The following is a 21,240-nucleotide window of genomic DNA, read 5'->3' as shown; positions in this document are numbered from 1 at the left end:
AGGAAGGAAAAATCCTACATCACATGGAAAATGAACAATATGTTACTGAATGATCAATGGGTTACAGAAGACATAAAGGAGGAGATAAAAAAAAATTCTTAGAGACAAATGACAATATAGACACAACATACCGGAATCTATGGGACACAATGAAAGCAGTTTTAAGAGGGAAATTCATTTCTTGGAGTTCTTTCCTCAAAAAAGAAAAAAACAACAAATAAATAAACTCACACTACACCTCAAAAACCTAGAAAAGGAAGAGCAAAACAACAGCAAATGTAGAAGATAAGAAATAATTAAAATCAGAGCAGAAATCAATAAAATTGAAACAAAAAAACCCATTGAAAAAATTGATAAAACTAAAAGTTGGTTCTTTGAAAAAATAAATAAGATCGACAAGCCCTTAGCCATGCTAACGAAGAGAAGAAGAGAGAGAACTCAAATTAGTAACATACGGGATGAAAAAGGCAATATCACAACAGACACTACAGAAATACAGAAGATAATTAGAAAGTATTTTGAAACCCTATATTCCAATAAAATAGAAGATAGTGAAGATATCGATAAATTTCTTAAGTCATACGATCTACCCAGATTGAGTCAGGAAGATACACACAATTTTAACACACCAATAACAAAGGAAGAAATAGAAGAAGCCATCAAAAGACTACCAACCAAGAAAAGCCCTGGACCGGATGGGTATACAGCGGAGTTTTACAAAACCTTCAAAGAAGAATTAATACCAATACTTTTCAAGCTATTTCAAGAAATAGAAAAAGAAGGAGCTCTTCCAAATTCATTCTATGAGGCCAACATCACCCTGATCCCGAAACCAGACAAAGACACTTGAAAGAAAGAAAACTACAGACCAATATCTCTAATGAACTTGGATGCAAAAATTCTCAATAAAATCCTGGCGAATCGAATATAAAAGCATATCAAAAAAATTGTGCACCATGATCAAGTAGGATTCATTCCTGGGATGCAAGGCTGGTTCAATATATGGAAATCAATAAATGCTATTCACCACATCAACAGACTTAAAGATAAGAACCATATGATCATCTTGATAGATACAGAAAAAGCATTCAACAAAGTACAGCATCCCTTTATGTTCAAAACACTAGAAACACTAGGGATAACAGGAACTTACCTCAACATTATAAAAGCTATATATGCTAAACCTCAGGCTAGCATCATCCTAAATGGAGAAAAACTGAAGGTATTCCCTCTAAAATCTGGAACAAGACAGGGATGCCCTCTATCACCACTTCTATTCAATTTAGTTCTTGAAATACTAGCCAGAGGAATTAGACAGACAAAAGAAATTAAAGGCATAAAAATAGGAAAAGAAGAACTTAAATTATCACTATTTGTAGACGACATGATAATATATTTAACAGACCCAAAAGGATCTACAAAGAAACTGCTAGAGTTAACAAATGAATTCAGCAAAGTGGCAGGAAATAAAATCAACGAGCATAAATCAATGGCATTCCTGTATATCAGCAACAAAACTTCTGAAATGGAAATGAGGAAAACCACTCCATTCACAATATCCTCAAAGAAAATAAGATACTTGGGAATCAACCTAACAAAAGAGGTGAAAGATTTATACAATGAAAACTACAGAACCCTAAAGAGAGAGATAGAAGAAGATCTTAGAAGATGGAAAAATGTACCCTGTTCATGGATAGGTAGAACTAACATCATAAAAATGGCGATATTACCTAAAGTTCTCTACAGGTTTAATGCGATGCCAATCAAAATCCCAATGGCATTTCTTGTAGAAATAGATAAAGCAATCATGAAATTCATATGGAAAAATAAAAGACCCAGAATAGCAAAAGCAATTTTAAGCAGGAAGTGTGAATCTGGAGGTATAGCGATACCAGATTTCAAACTGTACTACAAAGCAATAGTAACAAAAACAGCATGGTACTGGTACCAAAACAGGCAGGTGGACCAATGGTACAGAATAGAGGACACAGAGACCAATCCATAAAATTACAACTTTCTTATATTTGATAAAGGGGCTAAAAGCATGCAATGGAGGAAGGATAGCATCTTCAACAAATGGTTCTGGGAAAATTGGAAATCCATATGCAACAAAATGAAACTGAATCCCTTTCTCTCGCCATGCACAAAAGTTAACTCAAAATGGATCAAGGAGCTAGATAGTAAATCAGAGACACTGCGTCTAATAGAAGAAAAAGTTGGCTACAATCTATATACTGTGGGATCGGGCTCCAAATTCCTTAATAGGATGCCCATAGCCCAAGAGTTAATAACAAGAATAAACAAATGGGACTTACTTAAACTAAAAAGTTTTTTCTCAGCAAGAGAAACAATAAGAGAGGTAAATAGAGAGCCTACATCCTGGGAACAAATTTTTACCCCTCACACTTCAGATAGAGCCCTAATATCCAGAATATACAAAGAACTCAAAAAATTAAACAATAAGATAACAAATAACCCAATCAACAAATGGGCCAAGGTCCAGAGACTATTTTTACATGAGATTATATCAATCAAGACTTATATCATAAATTAAATTTTAAAATATTTATTTAATTTATAATAAAAGATTTACATGCTAACATAGATTAACATATTTTTATAAAAAATAACTACATTTTCCAAAACAGAAAATAATTACTAAGAAAAGTGGCACTGTTATAAATTAAAGCATTTTCTCAGTATTTAACCTGTTGTGGTATGTTGTCTTAGTTGAGCTATATGAAGAAAATCCAATCTCAGACAGATGGTTATAAAATAGAGAACAAAATAAAAACTCTGAGAGGATTCTGGGGACCTCAAACATACTTCCTACAATACTTTGAAAACTACTGAAAAATATGCTAACCAACAATATAGCCTGGGTTAGTCGTCAATTAGCCTTCTCCAAAAATACTTGAATGTTCTATAGAAATGCTTAATGTCTACCTAAATTCTTAGAGGAGAAGAAGGTGCAAGAAGAGGAGGAAGAGAAATAGAAAGGAGAAAAGGAGGAAGAGGAAAGAGAACCTGTCAGGAAATCTCACATTTATATGAGTTGAGTACCCTACTATTATCTTTAAAGATTAAAACTCTGATTTTATAAAACTTGGAAATTATTATCAAATGGCAGCAATATAAAGGACCTTTGAGACTGAACCTCAAAAATTAACAAAACAACCAAAAACCAAAGAGGCTAAAGAATTATCCAAAAAATGATAGCATACTTATAAAAGGCTCACAATTTAGATGGGGAAACCCAGCTAAAATGGAAGTAGTACTTTCTTTTCATACAATTACATGCATATATCTCAAGAATGTGCACATACTTAGAGAAAGAAACGTATGCGTGCATGTGTGCTTATATATGTATATATTCCCATCTTTACTTATATTAAGGCTTGGAAAAGACTTCAGTTTTAAGAAACTTTAAGTAGCATAACTTAACTACCCAAATGTTAAATTAATAACATCTCCTATTATCTTTTTTCAAGAATCACTTCAAATATAATGAAAATACATTTTATTCAGAATTCAGACCATGGTACCTACTAAAAAAACAGGCAGTGTTTCAAATACACAATTTAGGTAAAAACTGATCAATAGATAACTAAACTATAATTATACAGGAAGAAGAAGTTCTAGTGTAGTACTGTGTAACACAGTGACTACAGGTAACAATAATATACTGTACATTTCAAAAAGCTAGAAGAAAGACTTAAGATTTTACCAAGAATAAATAATGTTGAAGAGATAGGTATGATTACCCAGCTTTAAACATTACATGCGTACAGATTCCAAAACACCATATTATTCCACTAATACAAATAATTTTTTATGTTTTTGTCAGTTAAAAATAAAATTAATTTTTTTAAAATATGCTTCTAAAATAAAGCACACCATCAATTCTCTAACTTGTAGTCTATACACCAATTTTTTAAAAAAATTATAACAACTTATTTAAATATCAACTTTTTAAAGTCTATTAATTTCTTAATAAGAATATTTACTGTATTTCTACTTAACTTTTCTAATAGTACCATGACATTTTACTTGTTATCTTTAATGTAAATGTTTAAAGATCTCATTCTGACTGCATCCTCTAACATATAAGAAAATATATCTTGTTTATGACCAATGTAATAAGATAATGAAAGAAAAATGATTTTGTAAGAAATAAATATTCTTTAAAACAGAAAGCCCAAGCCACAAGTCAAAGCTACTTTTTGGAGATTAAAATTAAAAATAAATTATAAAATATCACAAATATATTTATGATAAAATGAATGCATATTTAATTTTAATAGCATAAGGGAAACTTCTGTGAATTTTTCACATAGCACTATTTCTCTAAAGAACCAAAGAACTCAAAACCATGTTGAAATATAACTAAATTCTATAAATCCATAGAAGTTAATTCCTGCAAGGTTATGATTTTTAAAAGCTTCTGAAAATAGATGGAAGAAGAATTATAGATATTAGGCTCAATAGATATGAAAGATACTACAATTTACAATATTTCTTCCCCAACTGTCCTCCTTTGATTATCTTTGCATTTACAAACACATTTGAGCATAATAACAGATGCAAAGAAGCAAATTTACAGTTTGATTTCTATTTTTTCTTTCCATGATTTATTTACTCATTCACTAACTCAACTATTTAGTGCCAACTATGTTCAAAGCACTGACTAGACATATCTACTTTCCCAAATACCAATACAAATGAGTGGTACATAAAATATTTTTAAGAATCCGTCTTTATATAAATGATGCAAAGCAAGAGGTAAGATGATTGATTGAAAGTTGTAATTCATTCAAAAATGCTCTATCTTCAAACTATTCCTATAACTCAGTAGCACATACCTCTAATTCCTACTTGGGAGGCTGAGACAGGAAAATCACCAGTTCAAAGCCCTCTCAAAATTTTAAAAAAAATAAAATGGCCACTCTGTGGTAGAACGCCTCTAGATTCAATCCCCAGAACCACAGATAATAAATAAATACATAATAAAACTACTGCTATTAATTAATGCACTGAGAAATTAAACAGACTAAAAAGTCTGTGTAGTAGAAGACCTCACTTGTGGCTACCTAGAAAGAACTTTTCTAAAGGATAGATTAGAAAATGCAGTTTACTATGAGATGGAGCCCTCATTTTTAACAGTATAAATCAATTGTGACTTCATGAAATCTTCCTCATGAGTTTTTATTTTCCCAATCTGACTAAGTAGATAATTAGGAAAGGAGGTTAATTCTAGATTAAGCAAATCTATCAAATATGGAAAATTTGAAATAGGATATAATATGGTATAACGTCTCACATATTTTCTTACCCTGAAGAAGTCAAATTTTCAACTAAACAAAAATATCATTTTTAATTAATTAACATTTGTATGAAAATATAAAGCTCTTAAAATATTTTTGGTAGTATCATTAAATTATTATAAATTTTAATTTTTTTTAATTTTCTAGCTATGTCATCAGTCTTATGTGTTTTGTTCTTAAAATCAAAAAGCATCCTATATCATATTCCTTAATGCACACCTTACAAGAAAATCTTATATTAAGCATTCCCTAAAAGGTGAATATTTCCATTAAAAATAGATGCAAATGTTTATAAAGCCAACTGGATTAATATGCATATAATACCAAATTCTGAACATGAGTGTTGAAATTTTTTGGTTTAATATCCATGAGATTAATCAGAGTTCTGAAGGAAAGTATCTCTTGTTGCAGTCATGGAAGAGGGGTCATGATGTGGAGGATGACAATCCAAATGAGAATAAATAAGACTGCTTACTTTAAGTAAGGATCAATAACAAAATAAAATGGAAAAAGAAAACGTAGGTGATAGGCATCATATAACAAAGTACTTAAAGTTTAAATGATTTTTAAAACTTCATATAAAAAGTATTAATGCTAAACTATAGGATACAATAGTATTCAATATTGATACTCACCAAAATTTGAGTATCTGTAGCCTGCTCTTGGACTATCTGAATTGCTTTTGCCAGATCTTCTTCACCTTCTGGAATACTGAAATTGTCATCTGGTATCTAGATCACAAGGAAGAAAATAGGAAGAGAGCAGAAATATAAAGTGACATAAAATAAGTCCCTCTTATTGACAGAGAATATGTCCTAAGACATTCTACAGATACCCAAAACCACAAATTGTACCAAACCTTATATGTGCTATATTTGTTCCATACATACACATATGTAATAAAGTTTAATTTATAAATTAGGCACAGTGAGCAATTTAAAAAAACTAATAATAATATACTACAATAAAAGTTATTTAAAACTTATGAATTATTTATTTCTGGAATTTTCTATTTAATATTTTTGGACTACAACCGATGATGAGTAATACCACTGAAATTGAAACCACAGATAAGGAGAGACTACAGTATTTCATTCCATAAATAATTCTTCTTCACAAACTAAAGCATCAAAGAAATAAATATATAAAAGACATCATATCATCCTAAAGATGTATGAAAAATAGATAACAGGCAGCTTTTATTCCTTATAAAAGGTCATTCAATGTCACTTCTAATAAATTCAATATTACCTACAGACAACTGCCTTTATCTATAAAGACAGATACAGTCTAACAGTTCTTCTGAAAAAAAAAATGTTAGATTATCTTAATGCCACAAAACTCTTCCAATCCTAGGTTTTCTCCAATATTTTTCATAACAACTAGAAACAGTAAATCTCTACTTTATTATTTTAAAAATTTCACTGAATATTAAAATCTCAGAAGAATGCAATGGATAATAATTATTTAAGGATACCTAACACTAATCACGTCCTTCTTATGTGCTGAAAACCATTTTCAGCCCTTTGTATTAAATCCATTCAGTAACTTCATATGGTACATATTATGTCCATTTTGACAAAGGTCTGCCTCCTTTGTTTGACCTGTCTATTGATTTTCCAGGTCGCATATTGCCAGGCTTGCTTTCACATAGTTTCATTCACAGCTTCTGTCATCTAAAAGTTACTTTATTCTCTGAGTCTCAGAAGTAATGACAGGTCTCATGGGAACACTTAATTAAAGGAAAGGTTTGGGACAGGAAATATATTTTACAGAAGTACAGTTAAGCTGGAAGGTGGCATGAGTCCTGAGCTCCAGCTGGGAAATGGGAATATGGGAATTCCTGCCAGTAACAGAATAGACGATGGGAAATGCTTTCTAGACAGAGATGACCATCTATAGCACAGATCCACAAGGCAAATTACAAGGAGCTGAATTTGAAGAATAATTAACAGAAAACATAAAAGAGCCAGATATATTATACAAACTAAATGTTTAACTAAAATTTTCCCATTTTATTCTTAACCAACTGATAATAGGTAGCTTCAGTTTAATAACTAATTTCTTTTTTTGACATCAACTAAATTTTTTCTTTTTTTCATCTTGTTATATATGACAGCAGAATGCATTCCAATTCATATTACACATACAGAGCACAATTTTTCATATTTCTGGTGGTACACAAAGTAGAGTCACACCATTCATGTCTTCTTACATGTACACAGGGTAATGGTGTCCATCTCATTCCACCATCTCTCCTACCCCCATACCCCCTCTTTCCCCTCCTTCCCCTTTTCCCCTTTGCCCTATCTAGAGTTCATCTAATCCTCCCATGTCCCCCACCACCACATTATGAATCAGCATCCTTGAACCAGAGAAAACATTCAGCATTTGGTTTTTTAGGATTGGCTAACTTCATTTAGCATTATATTCTCCAATTCCACCCATCTACCTTCAAATCCCATGATTTTATTCTTTTTTAATGCTGAATAATATTCCATTGGTTATATATATCACATTTTTTAATTCATTCACCTAATGGAGGGCATTAGGTTGACTCCACAGCTTAGCTATTGTGAATTGTGCTCCTATAAATATTGATGTGGCTTGTGTCCCTGTAGTATGCTGTTTTTAAGTCCTTTGGGTATAGACTGAGGAAAGAAGAGTAAAGCAGATGGCATCACTATACCAGAAAATCAGTGTCTTTTAAGGGAAAAAGATTATGTGTTTCAGAAAATAAAATAGTTCATGAGAATGACTGCAATCAATTTATGGAATAAATACTTAAAAGTGTAAAAATTACCTCTTCATATTCATAATCATCTTCAGATGCCTCAGTTATGGTAACCTCTGAATATCTTGTCAAGTTTAAATCTCAAAATATATAGAATATTATTATATGAAAATTGATTTCAATTAAAATTCAATATTGGATCTAATTACCTCATCAGGAAGTTTATAAATAAATGTAATTTTTAAAAAAAATTTCTCCATACAGCTTATAAATTTAGATATAAAATATTTTAATGAGTATTTTTAATTTTTACACAATCCAAATACATGAAAAACTACATTTATATCTAACTACTATCTAATGATTTCCTGCTTACATCCAAAAATTTTACAAGAATATCCAGGTATAATAAGACAATATAAATTAAAAAGAGATATTTAAAAAATAGTAAATTTTTAAAATTATCTTTAACCAAACTAAATTTTACACAGCTCCTGAATCAATTATTCACAATGTAGCACTTTATTTTGATTAAAATATTGTAATTGAAATAAACAAAATAAATACCAATATTTAAGTAAAGGTAAAAAACATATTTATATGTTTTCCTCAATAAAATTTACCTAAATCTCTAATTTTCTTCTATAACTCAACTTTTTAGTTAAATTTAGTTCATGTGAAAGATTCCCTAAATTTTAAGCAAATATACACTATAAAGTAATCAAAATTCATATTTTATTAATTCTTAAGCAATTAAATAGCAATGGAAAAGATTCTAATGAAAAAAATTCTGGGAGCACTGCCACAGGACTTTAAAAAATTGCAAACATAATAACAAAACATTAAGATAATACTTTACATTAAAATAAATAATATAACAGTCGTGATTCTTTGATTTTGGTTTTGGTTGGTATATTTACATTTTTTAAATTATTATACTGACATGGTATGTCAAGCTTAAAAGGTGTGAATTAAACACTTTAGTTCAAAGTAATGGTTATAAAAATCAAAGATGAGATTAGTCTATTTTTCATTTCCCTGCTGGTTATAAAAAATTGTCTATTAGAAACTAGACTTGATGAATGACATCTCTGTTATTTTTAACAAAAGGAGATAACATTTACACAGTATTTAATAGAATCCATGTACTCCTCTACTAGTTTTCCATGTATTAAATCATTTTATCCTCACCCTGTCTATGAGGCTAGAACTATTATTATTTCCATCTTATAAATCAGGAATCAGAAGAACCAGGTTTCAAAGCTAGGACACAAGTGAGTTGGGAATCAGCTTCAGAAATTCAGGCTTTACTGGGAGACAGCACAATATCAAACCTTAAATTATATTATAGAGCTGTAATAACAAAAACAGCATGGTATTGGCATCAAAACAGACATGAAGACACAGAGATAAAATCACATATATACAATTATCTCATACTAGACAAAGGTTTCCATAAATACATAGGAGAAAGCATAGCTTCTTCAACAAATAGTGCTAGGAAAACTGGAAATCCATATGTAGCAAAATGAAATTAAACCCCTAATTACTCACCCTGCACAAAACTCAACTCAAAGTGGATCAAGGATCAGAGACCCTGTACCTACTAGAAGAAAAATAGGCCCAACTCTCCATCATGTGGAATTTGGAACCAAATTCCTCAACAAGACTCCTAAACCACAAAAAGTAAAATCAAAAATCAATAAACAGGGGCTGGTGTTGTAGCTCAGTGGTAGAGTGCTTGCCTCGCATGTGTAATACACTGGGTTTGATCCTCAACACCACATAAAAATAAAAAAAAATTTAAATAAAGATATGTGTCCATCCTCAGCTAAAAACATTTTTAAAAAAAGAATAAATGGGATGGTATAAAACTAAAGGAAAGGAAAAAATCAAGAATGTGAAGAGAGAGACAACAGAATGGGAAAAAATCTTTGCCACCTGCACATCAGAGCATTATTCTTCAAGATATATAAAGGACTCAGAAAATTTAACACCAAACAAAATGAATAACCCAATCAATAACTGGGCAAAGGAATGGAACAGATACTTCACAGAAGAAATACAAATGGTCAACAAATATATGAAAAAATGTTGAACATCTCCAAGCAAATGCAAATTAAAACTAAGTACTAAGATTTCATCTCACTCCAGTCAGAATGTCAATTATCAAGAATACAAATAACAATAAATGTTGGCGAGGATGTGGGGGAAAAGGTACACTCATACATTGCTAGTGGGACTGCAAATTAGTGCAACTACTCCGGAAGGCAGTATGGAGATTGCTCAGAAAACCTGAAATGGAATCAACATTTGACCCAGTTATCCCACTCCTCAGTTTATACCCAAAGGACTTAAAATCAGACTATTACAATGATGCAGCCACATCAATGTTTTTAGCAGCTTAATTCACAATAGCTATGAAATCAACCTAGGTGCCCTTCAAGAGATAAATGGACAAAGAAAATGTGGTATAAATACATGATGGAATATTACTCAGTCATAAAGAAGAATGAAATTATGATATTTACCAGAAAATGGACTGAACTAGTAACTGTCATACTAAGTAAAATAAACCAATCCTATAAAACCAAGGCCAAGTGTTCTCTTTGATATGCAGATGCTAATACACAGTAAGTTGTGGGACAGGGAAGAATAGAAGTTCATTAGATTAGACAATAAGGAATGAAGGGAAGGGAGAAGGGATGGAAATAGGAAAGACAGTAGAAAGAATCAAACATAACTTTTCCTATGTTCATATATGAATACAAGAGCAGTGTAACTCCACATCATGTACAACCACAAGAATTGGAAGTTATACTTCGTGTATGTATATTATGTCAAACTACACTCCAGTATCTTGAATATCTAAAAAGAACAAATTTTTTTAAAAGTTCAGGCTTCACAGTGTTGTACTGCCTCTTCACAGTGTTGTAATACTCTTCACAGGTTTTCTGGGATGTATACATACTCAGTTTTCCAATTATCTTTAAGAAAGTTCTAAACCTCTCAATGCATTCCTTTCTCAGCTCTATCATAAGTAATCACACTATACTCTCTGCCCTATCCCTATCACTACCACTTATAGGAGACACTTTAGCTAGTTCTAATAGGACCAATCCTCAGATACTAGGTAATTTGTCACAAAAAATAAAATAGTATCTTACAATCAAACATGAATGCCTCTCCCAATGGTATAGTAAAAAATAATCAGAGTCAAAAAAACTAGCTAAAGTGGTATGTATCCTGTAACTTAAATCCATCCATATTAAGTACTACAACAACTGAAGTGCCTAGTTATATAAGTTATCTATTCCAATAGCATTTGCCTCATTCTCCTATAATCTTAAGCCTAGTGTTTTCTGTGGAGGCTGTTGGCAATAGATTCAATGTATTTTAGCTGTTGGCAATCTATTCAATGTATTTTAGCTTTCACTAACATATAATTAAAGGAATTCTAATATCTGCTAATCCCCAGTTCCAAAGATATTCTGTTACTTTAAAATATTTCTTATGTTAGCACCCCACTCAAAGTACCAAAATCTCTTTGTTATTAGTTACTGCATAACAAACAAACTGCCTCAAATATAAGACTTGGAAAATCAAAAAGTAAATGCTGTCATATCTACCAATGTAGATGAACCAAGGGGGAATTATTTTAAGTGAAATAAATTAGACAGAAAAATAAGCTGCATACAATATCTCCTAAGTGCAGAATCTAAAAAAAAAATCCAACTCACAAAAATAAACAGTATTTCTACTGTCTTTTGGTAGTAGAAGAAATGGGAAATGTTGGTCAAAGAGCAGAAACTTACAGTTGTAAAAAGAATAAGTTCTGAAGACCTAATGTACAGCCTGGTGACTATAGTTAATGAAAATGTGTTGTATACTTGAAATTTGTGAAGAGAACAGATTTTAAGTTTTTCACCAAAAAGTTAAAAAAAATAACTATAAGAGATAAAAACATTAACTACCTTGATTGTGGTAATCACTTCACAATGTATAAGATAATGTGCATCAAAATACAGTGTAGTATTGAATATATAAATTTTGTCAATCACATTTTTTTAAGAGAGGAGAGAGAGGAGAGAGAGTGAGAGAGGAGAGAGAGAGAATTTCCAACATTTATTTTTTTTTTTTAGTTCTCGGCGGACAAAACATCTTTGTTGGTATGTGGTGCTGAGGATCGAACCCGGGTCACACGCATGCCAGGCGAGCACGCTACCGCTTGAGCCACATCCCCAGCCCCTTGTCAATCACATTTTAATAAAACTTTTTAAAGGGAACAACATTTATTAACTCAGAGTTTCTGTGCATTGATAATTTGTGAGCCACTTAGCTAGAACAGTTTGATTTAGGAATCTTTCACAGTCAAGATGACAGCAGGTGGCAGTCATATGAAGGCTAAGCTAATTCAGCAGTATCCATTCCCAAGAATTACTCACTGAAATTATAGTAATTGTTGGCTGAAGACCTCAGTTCTTCTCCATATGGATTTCTCAACAGGCTTCTTGAACATCTTCAAGATCAGTGGCTAGCTACCCTCAGAACCAGCAGTTCAAGAGGTGGAAGTCACAATATCTTTTACAACAATTACTCCTCATCATTTTTTTCAATATCCTATCAGTTACACAGGTCAACCCTATTCACTATGGGAGGACTATACAAAAGCAAGAATACCAAGAGGTAGAGATTACTGAGCATCATTTTAGAGGCTGGCTAGCTACCATATTGCCTTACAGGGTTTTAAGAGATTTAAAAGAGATAATATATGGAAAGCATTTAGAATGGTGCCAAGTTTATAGCAGATGCTATACAACTATTTGCTATTACTATTTTCCTTACTCTGGAAAGATATGAATATCTGTGGAGAAATTTCATAAGTCTCCCTGCTCCACTTCTCCCATAGGTTAAGGTTAGGATGAATAGGTAAATAAAAGATATCCTAAATTTCCCTCCAGTTCTACATTTTTTTCTGATATAATTTACTTAAAGTGATAAAATCTTCTGAACTTCAGCTAGAGAAAGTTAGTCGCTTTATTATGGAAAAGTGTGCCCCCTTCTGAGAGCTACTAGAAAGTGACTTTGAAAGCATTCCTTTTTAACAGTCTCCAGAAAAGCAATACCATCCTTCATATTCATACTATATGAAACTGAAAATGTAAATATTCCAAAATCACCTGAACAGACTAAAATTGTAAGTAAGTCAACCACAGACTAGATTTTATGAGTAAGAGGTGCTACATCATAGGTTGCTGAACATAATTGTATAGAGAGGAGAAAAGGGATTTATCTTTACAGCACCAGAAATTCCAGACATCTGTAACTCCTAACCAGCAAATACTCTATACAATGACTTTAAATCACTAATAATATATTGTTTCCTCACACTCAAAAAAATATTATTAGGAAAATAAGTAACATTTTATGAAGCATAACTCCCAATTTATTTTCACATGGACCATAACCATATTAATTTTGACATAAACTTATGAGATTAAATGAAACAGATACTGCCATCTCTAAAATAAAAATTAAGAGACTGAATCTGGAAGATCAAGAGATGTGCCCAAGATCACATAGCTAAGAATGACAGAAACAAGTTTTTTTTAACATAAACATCATGGATTTTCTACTATACTACATTGTCTCTACAATGACAAAATAGCAATGTGCAATTTTTTTATCAATATCCCAGGTAATGAGCACACATCACATATTTTTTCTGAACTCTCTAGCATGTAACCAAGAGTTAAATCAAAGTCACTTAAACAGCTCAATTTGAAGACCCCAGAGGAAAGAGAAGAATAAAGACCCAAAGACCCAAAGATTAATTTAACCAAGGCCAAAAGATTAATGAGACAAAAAAGTCAAGCAAAGGACAAAACACCCAAAACAGGAACATGTATCCTCTTTGATTGATATTTGTAAGTGCCCACAATATGATTTGTACAGAAAATCATTTCAGAAGCAATTCAGTTTAAATGTCATATTGCAATGTTATTGAAGAAATAAATGTGCTTTGGCATGCATGTTTGTATGCATCTGTCTATGTGGCTAGCTAGCAACATAGGGACAAACACACAAATTAATTAATTATAAAGTGGCAGTTTACAAATCTGCATGTCATAACAAATATTTAAAAAGTGAATGTGGAACTTAAGAGAGAAAGGAAACAGTAGAAATAAGATAAAAGAAAATATGTAGCATATGTCATGGGTCTCATGCCAAGCCACAGATTTGACTCCAAGACTCCCATCAGTCAATGTAAAGATGGGACTATAATCAGATACCAATACAGTATTCACCCAATGAAAACATATGAGTTTCTCAGCAGATGTACAACACTTTCTGGTTTCAATGCCTCAGAGAAATTACACTCTTGAGTTCTCATAAAGAAAACGCTATATTGTACAGATATTGATCCCCTTGGCCCTTAGGATAGCCTTAAAGACAGTGAAGTAAGGTCTGCTAGAGCACCATGTATAAAAAAGTTTGTAAAGCACTTCTTTGAAAAGCAATCTTGCCAGAGTGGAAAAGGGCAATTCATCAAGAATTGTCTAAAAGACAAAACCCTTTAATCTGGTCCTACTTTTGCTGAGCAACTTTCTCATCTGTAATTTAATCTTGTGGGTGATCCTGAACTCCAGAAAATATCCATACAATTAAGTTGATCACAGTTCTCATGCTGTCATTTTTCCACTGAAATAATAAGCTAGCATTCTGGCTCATGATCAGTTTCAAAATGCCAAGCAGGCTCTGAACCCTTACAAAACTCACTTTTTCCTGGTATTCCTTCAAAGAACACAGCTGAACTCCAGTTCCAAAATTCAATTTTTACCACCTTATTTGTTGTCCTCAGATCTGACTGTTTGACCTAGACTGGTCTTGCTCAGGGTACTTCCTATGACTATTTTCTCTGAAGCCACAGCCCACAGCACCACCTACTTCTATATCCTAAAGTCACAGTCTAGACATAGATTGAGGCTCCCACTTCATCCCATCTCCACTTGTTCTGGAAGGAATTTAGGAGGACTCGTGATTTTGTCTAATACAAATCAGTTCCAGAGTATTCGGTCACTATAGATGAAATAAAAGTTTCTGCACTAGAAGAATCTACAACAGATCCTGACATTGAAGGTCCTACAGAAAATAGACCCACATAACACCTACACTGAAATTGCCAGGTCAACCAACACCAACCATGGTACTATAGAAGGCACAACTTTGAGACTACCTCAAAGAAGCATTTCTGCTGGACCAATGGAGCAGAACTTGTGGTCAGAGTTGGTTAGAAGGAATAACAAAGAAAGTTCTGCAAATGGACCAGAATCAGAAACTAATTAACAGTTTTTAGATGTGAGCAACATACAAAGTTCCTCATATGCCAGTCTCTTCTGTTGCCTCATTTACAGGAGCTGACCAAGGTCAGCAGCAACATCTTTATAAAGAAATACAGTGAAAAATAGTTAATTATATTTTACATGATTTCCCAAAGCTACTGTAGACAAAAATTGCTTTATAATCTTGGCCATCACCTCAGACCCAATGTACACAGAAGTAATCTGAAATCTAACCTGGATTGTCCATAATCAACATTTTACTTGCTCAATTATAAAGGTATTATAAATAGCAAACATCACATTCATCTTCCCTTTCTTAGGAATGCCAGTAAAAAGGTAGCTGAATAATACAGATCAAAGATGGCAAATAACTGTGCTATCACCTTCCCCCATTGTTTTTCTGCTCCTAGTAGTCCTTCCACCAAGTCCTCCTGAGATCTAAGAATTCTTATAATGCCTCATATCAAGGAGTCACTACCAAGTGAATAGATTGAAGAGAGTAAAAACATAGTGGCCATTCCTGTCCTAGATAGTTATCACACACCTTAGAAGCCAAAAAATATGTTTTTCATGTTTTTCCACATAGAAGACTCATACATCTCATAGTGGGTGATGATGTCTTTCCAACTTCTAAATCAAAATATCCAAATAAATAAGCTCTACATACTATACTCCTATCTGAAAATGTAAAAGGTAAAGATCAAGATATTTGTCTACAGGCTTGCTACTGCAATTATAATCCTTAGAAAAGCAACACCAGCATCACCTGGGAGCTTGTTAGCACTGCAGAATTTCAGTCCTCACCTGGTTTTACTATATTAGAATCTTCGATCCATGGATGATTCATGTGTATATTAAGTTTCCCTAGATTAGAGGTCATAGAACAAAACACAATTTCTTCCATCTGAATAGCCTAAACATTTTTGGGTTTTGGGGGTTTTGTTTTGTTGGGTTTTTTGTTGTTGTTGTTGTTGTTTTGGGGGGAGAGGATTGAACCCAGGAGCACTTAACCACTGGGCCACATACCCAGCCCAGTTTGTTTGCTTTTTAATCTTGAAACAGGATCTCACTAAGTTGCTCAGGGCCTTGCCAAATTGCTGAGGCTAGCTCTGTACATGTACTCCTCCTGCCTCAGCCTCCAGAGCCCTGGGATTACAGGAATGAGCCACAGCTCCCGATATACAACTTTACACTTGTAAAATTAAACAACCTGGATTTAGTAACACAGCTCTTGGTCTATTTCTACATTCCAATTGTCTATTCTTATTTGAATATATGTAGGGTACATATATTATAATATCTAACCACTCATGGACAAAGTAGGTTTTCAAATGGTAATAGTAAATACACTGAGTACATAATGATTATTTTACAAATGTCTTTCAACTTAGTAATAAAAACATTTTGGAGAAGTTTCATTTTACAATAAAAGAAAATGAGGTTTTCAAAGGGAACAATTCATCTAAGGGTATAATAAAGGAAGGGAGGGAAACATTCAGGTTTCTAGTTTCCTTTACTTAATTACAGTTATGCTTGTTTCTGCAACAATAAATGCCAAAAACAATAATAATAAAAAGCAAAAATGACAAGAAGCTTAATTAAAGTTATTAGTGAACATTACTATTTCAGTGAAAGACTAAATATTTCACTTAAGACAAATATACATTCTATATGGGAGATAACACAGCCCAGTCTAGGGCTATCTCCTACTTCAGGATCTGAAATCTTTAATTTTGCAATTTCAGAAACAGGTGACTTTGGGACTCCATCCATAGATGATTAGCCTCAAAAGACTGGCTTAACCTCACTTGAGATATTGCTGATGAGAATGGAGGAAACCTTTTCAGTGGCCAGCAAACTATATTCATAGTCTAAGAAAACAAATTCTTAGTAGGTATAGAAGGATGAAATAAGCAAAAGGTAATTAGGGGAGGAGCATGCATAAAGGGAGACAGGTAACAAATACTTCGAGGGCTCCACTATTTCTAAGGTCTATGCATTCCATTACTCTTCCTTACTTAACAAGGTCTTTCTTTGACAAGTAACAAGAAAACCAATTAACCTTTAGCTTTCTTAGTAAAAATTCATTCTAGCTTGCCTCTGCCAATTGGAATTGGGCACTCCCAAATGGCCACAGTCACAACTTAACAAGCAGCCAACCCCTAGACACTCCTATAATCCAGGTGATGGAGTTGTAGCTCAGTGGCATAGCACTTACCTAGCATGTGTGAGGCACTGGATTCAATTCTCAGCACCACATAAACATAAGTAAATAAAATAAAGGTATTTTGACCATCTACAACTAAAAAAAAAAACAATTTTTAAAATACTCAGGCAACTTAACGTTGGTTTGTAATAGAGTACTCATTCACAAAAGACAACCAACCTTCTTTCCAAGTTCTGGAGACACCTACTAAGTCCTCTACATTCCTATTTATAGTGCTGCAGATATTTTCACAATTCTACAGAGTTCTACAGAGGATTCATGTACGTCATAACTAGATTTCTTAAAGCTTTAATGATAGCTGAGAACTATGTTGCTTATGTTTGTATATGAACTTATTGAAGTTTAAAACATAAGAGCAATGATATTGTGAAGCTCTTCAGAAAAGAAATAGGAGGCATTGATACAGCTAGGAGATTAAAGAAAAGGGCTGTATTAATTTCCTTACTAAATATTGATTGTTCACTGTCTATATTAGGAGCATCTGCTCAATCATAAATAAGGGAAGGCCAGGGCCAAATGCAGTAGGTTAAATAATTAAGTATATGTGCAAAGTGGAGGACATCGTATTTCTGACTCATCTGAATATATTATAATTTTATTTATCCACTGAAGTAGCTCAATTAAATTACCTGAGAGCTAAAGTCTTTAAACCCAAGAAAGTCTCACTTCGGTAACTATCATAATTGCCTTAAGAAACAATGTCAAATAACATTATACAGTCAACTCTTAATTATGCATGTGAAGAGAGCCCAGGGATACTAGGATAATTGGCATTCACAAGTAATTTTCAAATTTCATTTTAACTAAAAGTTAAAGCCTCTCCCATGACTAAACCTCTTCCCCGAACATTGAATAGAGCAAAACTGACTGCTTAAATGTTTAACTTTGCTATCCCCTGACTGACTTCTGATTCAAACACAAAATAGTAATCAGTCAACCAGAGAGATGGAAGAAAAGCAAATGAGCCAGATAATTCACAAATTGGATAATAGAATTCTGAAGTTTGAGTTACTTATATTTATGTGTTAATGTGATTATTTGAAGAAGATAAGGTATGCAAACTGCTACATGTTGGCAGCTGTGACTCAGTGATCTCCCTGCAAATTAAGTAAATCGGATTTTCACTGTTGGAATCCTATCATTTCATTACATTGGAATCCTATCATCTATTTTACAAAGGTATCTGCAAAAATTTTATCTTATTGTGGTATTCTCATGTTAAGAACTAAGTATTCAGAGAAATTATTTTACTGCACACAAATATGACAAGATGCTTGGTGGTTGTTTGCTAGTTAAGGATATTGGAAAACTATACTTGACATAGGTAAGCTCAGAAAGAATAATCTGAACCATTTTTAATTTGAAAAGAGTATTACTGGAAAAAAAAACAGACTATTAGGGCTATGAAAACATTTTTTGTGACATTAAATCACACATATCTTTCATTCCAACGGATTTCAAAACATTTAAACTTATATTCCTGTAAATACCATTTTTACATCCAATAAAATATGACTTATTTTCTGTAATCGTTCCACTAAATTCTTTATGGCTTCTTAAAAGCATGGATTTGTACTGAGACTGAGTCAGGACAGGTTAATCGGCCTGCCAAAGTCCACAAAAAAAAAAAAAAATTGCTGGATCTCTAACATCTTGAATTAAAAGTAGGGGGATAGTTGCACAAAAAACGGGGGAGGGGATTTTGGCGTTTGATACCTTTAGGAGTAAACTATATACCCATTTCTCTCTTATTTGCCCAAAGAAAGGCGTTAGATATATTTTTCCCACAAACCCTCCAAATCTATCCAGTTCCATTAACCTATACACCTAGAGGAAGGGAACTCTTAAAGGCTTAAAAATAAACAATGAACCTAATTATCCATATATGGTTATTCAATTTTGGTCGCACAGGAAAATAGCTATTGTTGTTGTTGTTGTTGTAGTTATTATTTAGCCAAAATTTAAAGAATTCAGAAAGGTGATGCTACTGAGATAAATCATTTAAGCACAGACAGCCGGACCACCTACAGGATCATGGGTGAGAGAATCATTAAAGTGCCCACCAGCTTCAGCTCATTAGAGCCCAAGGACAGAAGTCTTTCCCTACTCTCTTGGCATTTCCCAAGTTAACTTATTGTGACAGTTATCTAAAAGCTTGAGGATTTATTTAGGAAACCCATTAAGTGAAAGGTGGGTTGAGACACTTTAACATAAAAGGCAACCCTCTATCCAACATGTATGGAGTGGTTGCTGAGTTCAAGGTCCTGGAAGGCCTCCTAACTCTTCTTCTAAGAGGAACATTCCTAAAGGGAGAAATACAGTGAATGGGCTATTAGGGGACCGTAGTACCAAGACTCCACCTTGAGGTCCCACAACCTCCGGGCCTGCTGGGTTACCCCAGCCTCCACAGACTGCCCCTCACCCTCAACACGCGTCCCCACAGCCGAGCGCTGAGGGCCACGCCTATACGGGAAGGATACGCTCCAAGTAGTAGGCGCCCTCGGCGGCCACCGCATCCCCCACATCCCCGTCTGCCGTCAAACCCAGACCCAAAGCTTCTTCCAGGTCCCGCAGAGCGGAGTCGGGCGCGCCTGCCTGAGCAGCCATCGGCCCTGCTCCCGGCCTCCGCCCCTGGCGGGCCCACTGTCGTCCCTAAGGGCAACTGCGAGCGAGAACGATTTCCGACAGCCCCACGCAGCTCTCGCGAGATCCCAGCACTCCCCGGGGCCAGTCCCGGGCAAGGGAAAGCTGACCACGCCGGTGCGCTTCCCCAGTTACTAGGGTAACGCCGTTGCCTAGTTACCAGGGAACTCGGCGAGCGGCTGCAGGAGTGGATGAGAGGCTAGAAACTGTGGGCTTGGATTACATCTTCTGACTGAGACAGCTGGGTTTCCTTTCGCTTTGACCCTATCATTTCCTTCTCACTTCGTTTTCTTCCCTAAATTGCCTTTCTCTTGGCTCTTATGTGCCCATTATCAGTGCCCGAATTTAGATGTATGTAGAGTTCAATATACTCAATGCCTGGAAGAAAAAATAAAGTTTTAGAAATCATAATTGAGAAGTTGACCCAGGAGAACTAGCAGACGGTACTCAGACGCTCAGCAATCAAGAATGAGGGCGATTGCCTTAGTCAATTCCTTCCTTCATTCTTTAATGCGTTTATCTAGACATCCATTTTTCAGTTTGGTTTCAAACCCTGGGACTTAGGGTAGTATTTGATTGGTTTTGATAAGACAAAGCTACATGCATGGCCCTACAGAAAGTATAATAGATGCTCTTTGCCCAATCACGTGTAGTTCTATTACTGACAGAGTCTTAATTTATACTGTGTATATATCAGAAGCATTTCTAAGACCTTTTCCTCTGCAGATTCTTCTTTATTCTACATTTCTTAATATCAATGTTAAACAGTGACTCTATAAAGCTCTCATTTATTACCAAAAGTAGTGGGAGCTTTCTAAGGAGGTGATTTGAGAACCTTGATGTTGGAGCCAAAGAGACTGCAATCAGAACCTGGTTCCACCACTTACTCCCCGTGAAACCTTGGATACTGTCCTCTGCACTACTTAATGCTTCTAGGCTTCAGTTTCCTCATTTACAAAATGGTGATAA

General features: G+C 33.9%; 1 protein-coding gene across 10 annotated transcripts in view; it reads right to left on the bottom strand.

Moving 5' to 3' along the window:
• The window catches only part of Spag16 (sperm associated antigen 16), an 872,559-nt gene extending 852,227 nt beyond the window's left edge, over nt 1-20,332 (bottom strand). For 7 of the 10 annotated variants that reach the window (XR_013424290.1, XM_040294874.2, XM_040294876.2 and 4 more), the window contains exons 1-3: nt 20,109-20,332; nt 8,128-8,174; nt 5,960-6,055 (exon numbers count right to left, since the gene is read on the bottom strand). Coding sequence is in view for 6 of the 10 variants with exons in the window: in XM_040294874.2 (XP_040150808.1) it covers nt 5,960-6,055; nt 8,128-8,174; nt 20,109-20,235 (270 nt within the window). In the remaining 4 variants the exon portion in view is untranslated. The other 3 variants (XM_040294878.2, XM_078017967.1, XM_040294879.2) reach the window with 3 other exon arrangements.
• Between the last annotated feature and the right edge of the window lie 908 nt (nt 20,333-21,240).

This window comes from Ictidomys tridecemlineatus, chromosome 7 (assembly GCF_052094955.1).
Source record: "Ictidomys tridecemlineatus isolate mIctTri1 chromosome 7, mIctTri1.hap1, whole genome shotgun sequence".
NCBI classification, from domain to species: domain Eukaryota; kingdom Metazoa; phylum Chordata; class Mammalia; order Rodentia; family Sciuridae; genus Ictidomys; species Ictidomys tridecemlineatus.
This window is presented reverse-complemented; position numbering and strand designations above follow the sequence as displayed.